The sequence below is a fragment of the Penaeus monodon genome, chromosome 8, assembly GCF_015228065.2.
Source record: "Penaeus monodon isolate SGIC_2016 chromosome 8, NSTDA_Pmon_1, whole genome shotgun sequence".
Lineage (NCBI taxonomy): Eukaryota > Metazoa > Arthropoda > Malacostraca > Decapoda > Penaeidae > Penaeus > Penaeus monodon.
Genome location: NC_051393.1, coordinates 49,735,545 through 49,740,544, shown reverse-complemented (window position 1 = coordinate 49,740,544; position 5,000 = coordinate 49,735,545). Strand labels below are relative to the sequence as shown.

Sequence of the window (5,000 nt, the reverse complement as noted above, 5' to 3'; positions counted from 1 at the left end):
ATTAAAAATAAAAAGAAGTCGCGATGACTATTTGCTAAATGAAATAAATAAACATTTAGAAATTATTATTAATAAACATTCACCTGTATCTTTTGTCCGATTCATCTCAATTTTAATTTTCACAAGCTAGAGAAAATTATTAATAATGCCAAAAATAAAAATTATAATAAGAATGATAGTAATAACAAAAGCGACGGAAGTGAATAGGAAAATAGATAGCGTGATAGACAGAACTCGCATTAAACATCGGAGTGGGGGAAGGAACGGGAGGGGGAAGAGGGGGAAGGATGGAGAAGAGGGGAGGAGAGAGGGGGAAGAGGGGAAGGGAGAGAGGGGGAAGAGGGGGAGGGAGAGAGGGGATGGAGGGGGAGGGAGAGAGGGTACTCTAAGGAAATTACCTGACAAGTAAAAGTTTTAACACTTTGTTCTATCAAATCAACATTATGCATTCTGCGGCGAGGTAGAAGCCACACGCACACTCACACGATATGCCCAAGAATACGCACACACAAACATACGTACATGCACACAAGGAAACGCGCACACACGTACACACTCATTCAAATCGCTTACTCATCCTAACTGGCGAGACATACACACACATAACAAACACACACACACACACGCAAGAACACACACAAACACCCCCTCTCCTCTTCCACACAAACACCCCTCCCCCCCTCCACAAACTACAGAAACACCCCCTCCCCCCCTCCACACACACACAAACACCCCCTCCCCCCCCTCCACACACACACACAAACACCCCCTCCACACACACACACACAAACACACACATACGTACACATACAACCCACAGTGCTGTTCATATTCCAAAAAACACTCAAGTTAACAAACACTCAAGCGAAGGTGTATCTGACTTCAGCGGTTTACTCAAATAGGAAAAGTTGTTGCATCGCTGCGAGTCAAAATTCCCGTGCAATTATGCAACGTGTCTCGTTGCAATATTGCTCGTTCCCTCCCGTCCGTTGTGTTGCGAGATCGTCCGTGATTGAGAGGTTGTTGAGAATAAAGGATTTTTTTTCTTTTATTATTACTATTTTTTTTTTAGCGTAAGGCAGTTTTGATTCTTATTCTCATCTTCTCTTACTATCTACTCTTACACTTTCTCTCTTTCTTTTTCTTTCTCTTTCTTTTTTTCTCTCTCTCCATCTATTTGTCTATCTCTGTCTCCCTCTCCTATCTGTCTATCCTCTCTCTCTCTCTCCTATATGTTTATCCTCTCTCTCTCTCTCTGTCTCTCTCTATCTATCTATCTATCTATCTATATATCTACATATATATCCCTATCTATCTATCTATCTATATATCTACATATATATCCCTATCTATCTATCTATCTATCTATCTATCTATCTATCTATCTATCTATCTATCTATCTATCTATCTATCTATCTATTTATCTATCTCTTAACTAGACGTACTCTACAACAGACCATCTCCCGATAACATCGTTGATAAAACCAAACAGTATCTATGAGAAGACCTTAACAAACTTCAAGATAACACATACAGACGACAAATCCTTATATCCTAATAAACTAAACATATTCCTTATATCCTGATAAATTAAATAAATTCCTTTAGTCCTTATAACTAATAATAATTTCGCTTAATATTTTTTCTCGTTATTTTCTTTTTACTTCAAGATAATACAAACCGACGACAAATCCTTATATCCTAATAAACCAAGCATATCCCTTATATCCTAATAAACTAAATATATCCTTTAAATCTTAATAATTAATGATAATCCCGCTATATATATATTTCTTTTTTTATTTCTGTTTCACCCTAACACTCCCCCGAAGTGTCCACCTGTCCTGATATACGTAAATAATCCTTATATTTTATTACCCAATTACGGTAAGGAGAGATGTAGATATCCTAAATAGAGAGGGGGGGGGAGGGAATACCAAATCAATATATGATATGGATTAGATATCATTTTTCAGTCGAAACGCCACTTCTCGCTCGAATGGCATAAGCTGGGAGTTATCATCGATTGAATCTAAATCACGGAACTGTCTTTTGCTTAATGGCCCAGGTAATTATCATTGGCTAATTACCCCTAATTGCTTCAACAAGATTGAAGAGCGAGATTAAAATTATATAAGGCTATTATTATATAACGCGTTGTGACCACACTTCCATCTCGTCTTTTAAAAACTGTATGATAACATTACAGAGGAATGTAATGAATTATTCCTTAATGACAAAGAGTTCTCAGTAGCGCCATGAAGTTGAATTAAAATGATAGAGAGATTATCATTGCAAAATTATTCAAATGATTGAGCGCAGGTGCAACGTCAGGAGTTAATGGCATTCTGGTAGATGATTTACTAGTGTAATTTATGTATTTATATATAAATTGATAGATGGATAGATACAGAGACAGACAAATATCGGTGTAATTTTAATAATAATAATAATTGATATCCTCTCGTTAGATTTGTCATTTCCTTTCATATCGTATCGCATTTCCCTTTCTAATAAAGGGAATAACCTCCTTTCTCCCTTATATTTGCATCACCCTCCCCTCCCCTCACCCTCCCCTCCCCTCACCCTCCCCTCCCCTCACCCCTCCTCCCTCCCCGCCCCCACCAAAACCAGAAATCGAAAATACTGGAAATCCATTAAGGCAACAGAACACTGCAATAAATCCTAAATCCTTTACGGGATTACATAATTAATATTTGGAGCGAAAAGGTAAAAACGGAGAGAGGTAAGTGATCGGTAAATGGGTAAAACGGACTAAGGTAAGGAAGGCTTTCATCACGAGCTTTCTCGCTCTCTTTCTCTCTCTCTCTCTCTCTCTCTCTCTCTCTCTCTCTCTCTCTCTCTCTCTCTCTCTCTCTCTCTCTCTCTCTCTCTCTCTCTCTCCAGCCCTGGTCGACCTGCCCCCTCTTCCCGGACTAATTATGGACGAATATTGATTGCGTTCGAACGATAAAATTGCGTCCCAATTACAAAGTCACTGGAGACGATGGGGCGACACAGAGAGAGATCCCTTCGCTCGATTTTTTCCCGAAACCCTTTTGATATTATGTCAAAGGCTGAAAATACGCCAAATGCCCTGTCCCTCTGTATAGAATTAGATTTGGCGCTGGGCACTTGCAATATTACTGTGTGTGTATGCAAGAGCGTGCACATACACATGTATACTAATTATATATATATATATATATATATATATATATATATATATATATATATATATATATATATATATATGTATATATATATATATATATATATATATATATATATATATATAATTTACATATATACATATACATATACATACATATATATACATATATGATATACACATATATGTACATATATATACACTCACCATAGCAATAGATATACATACAGTTATTTTACTACGACAGCGAAGGGCTTCCGAAACCTCGAGGCAAGAAGGCTCTGCACTCACCTAGGGAATCCTGCGGCTGCGGGAACATCAGTGAAGTCATGCCGAAATGTTGCAATGTTGACACTGGTAATTGTCACTAGCACTTGTGCGTGTCACTGGTTCTTTCACATTTACCAAAATATTATCCGTGGAAGAACAGTAATTGTCACTCCGAGATGAACGGCGATGTGGAAAACCAAAAAACAGAAAAAAAAGAAACAAAAATAAAAACCAAAAAAAAAAAATGTGAATAAATAGATCCGTGAGTAGAATTCCTTCTACGTCCGTTGCGATCACCACGAAACCATGATGGCCAGAGAGGTTCTTTTGGCGAGCAAGCCCTTTGTCCCTTTTCCCGAAGGAGGAGGAGGATGACTGGGTGATTAGTGACTGGAGTCTCGCTCTGACCGGCGCTCGCGGACACGGAAGGCCAGTCACCGCGTGCTCTCAAGTCGCGACCGCGAATGAATCTCGGCAGAAGAAACCGACGAACGGCGTCTTGTGCTCATCTCCGGCGCGTCGTCGGGGGCGGAGTTACCAGCGCGGGGGGCGGAGTTATCGGCGGCGGGGCGGGGCTTACCGGGAGCGGAGGGCCAATGGGCGCGCGCGACACATCTCAGCCCGGGACGCCGCTATCGCTTTACCAGCGTGTAAAACCGCCTCTATATTGAAGTTGATTCCTAATGGAAAGGGACGGAAATCACGTACTTGGGTGTTCATAACCGCGTCCGCATGTTAGGTGAGGGCGGGGAGCAGATCTCACGGATTGGCATCGAGTTTTATCCATCCTATCACACGCACTTCTCCCTCCCTCCCTCCTCCTCCCCTCCCTCCGGATCCTTCCCTCTTCCCCCTCTTCCCCTCCCGCTCTCCCCTCGCTTTCTCCCCTCTCCCCAAGGCCTCTCCCCGCTCCTTCAAGCCTCACTCGCTCGCACACACGCACACTCGCACGTTCGGGTAGACTTTTTGGGCCTGAGATGATTCCGCGAAGCTTGCTGTATTGGGTCGAGGGCTTTCATAACCAGGCGACGGTTTTTTAACAGCCTCCTTATAAATTCGACCTTGGGGAAGGGGAAGGGGAAGGGGAGGGAGAGCGGGGAGGGGGGAAGGGAGGTGGAGGAGGCTTCAGGAGCGAAGGAGGAGGAAGGCAGGAAGGAAGGAGGGAGGGAGGGGGGGAGTGTTAAGGGGTTTGACGAGGAGGAGGAAGGGGGGACGGAGGGAGAGGGGGGAGGAGAATCTCACGGCCCATTAGCTCTTGCCAAAAGGGAGGAGGTGGGAGAGGGGGGCCAGAGAAGTGGGAGAGGGGGGAAGGGGAAGTGGGAAAGAAGAGGTGGTGTAAAAAGGGGGGGGGGAGACCAGGGGGAGGGGGAGAGTGCATACGGAATGTCACTTTACCTTGACACTTGGAATACCACATTTTAATTGGTTTCTTTTATACTTTCCAAATCAACTCTATATGATTTTCTTTTGCCTCGTAATCTCAAAACTCTCTTATATATAATACCCTTTCATATCAAGTATATTTTAAAGATTTAACAAATACGAACAACAGGGCCA

The 5,000-nt window shown here is 42.3% G+C and overlaps 1 protein-coding gene across 1 annotated transcript in view; it reads right to left on the bottom strand.

Annotated features, from left to right (window-relative positions):
- The window catches only part of LOC119576411 (histone-lysine N-methyltransferase PRDM16-like), a 61,628-nt gene extending 57,703 nt beyond the window's left edge, over window positions 1–3,925 (bottom strand). Inside the window, exon 1 of the mRNA XM_037924104.1 lies at window positions 3,465–3,925. Coding sequence (XP_037780032.1) covers window positions 3,465–3,504 — 40 coding nt within the window. The 5' untranslated portion in view covers window positions 3,505–3,925. The remainder of the gene's footprint in view (window positions 1–3,464) is intronic.
- Between the last annotated feature and the right edge of the window lie 1,075 nt (window positions 3,926–5,000).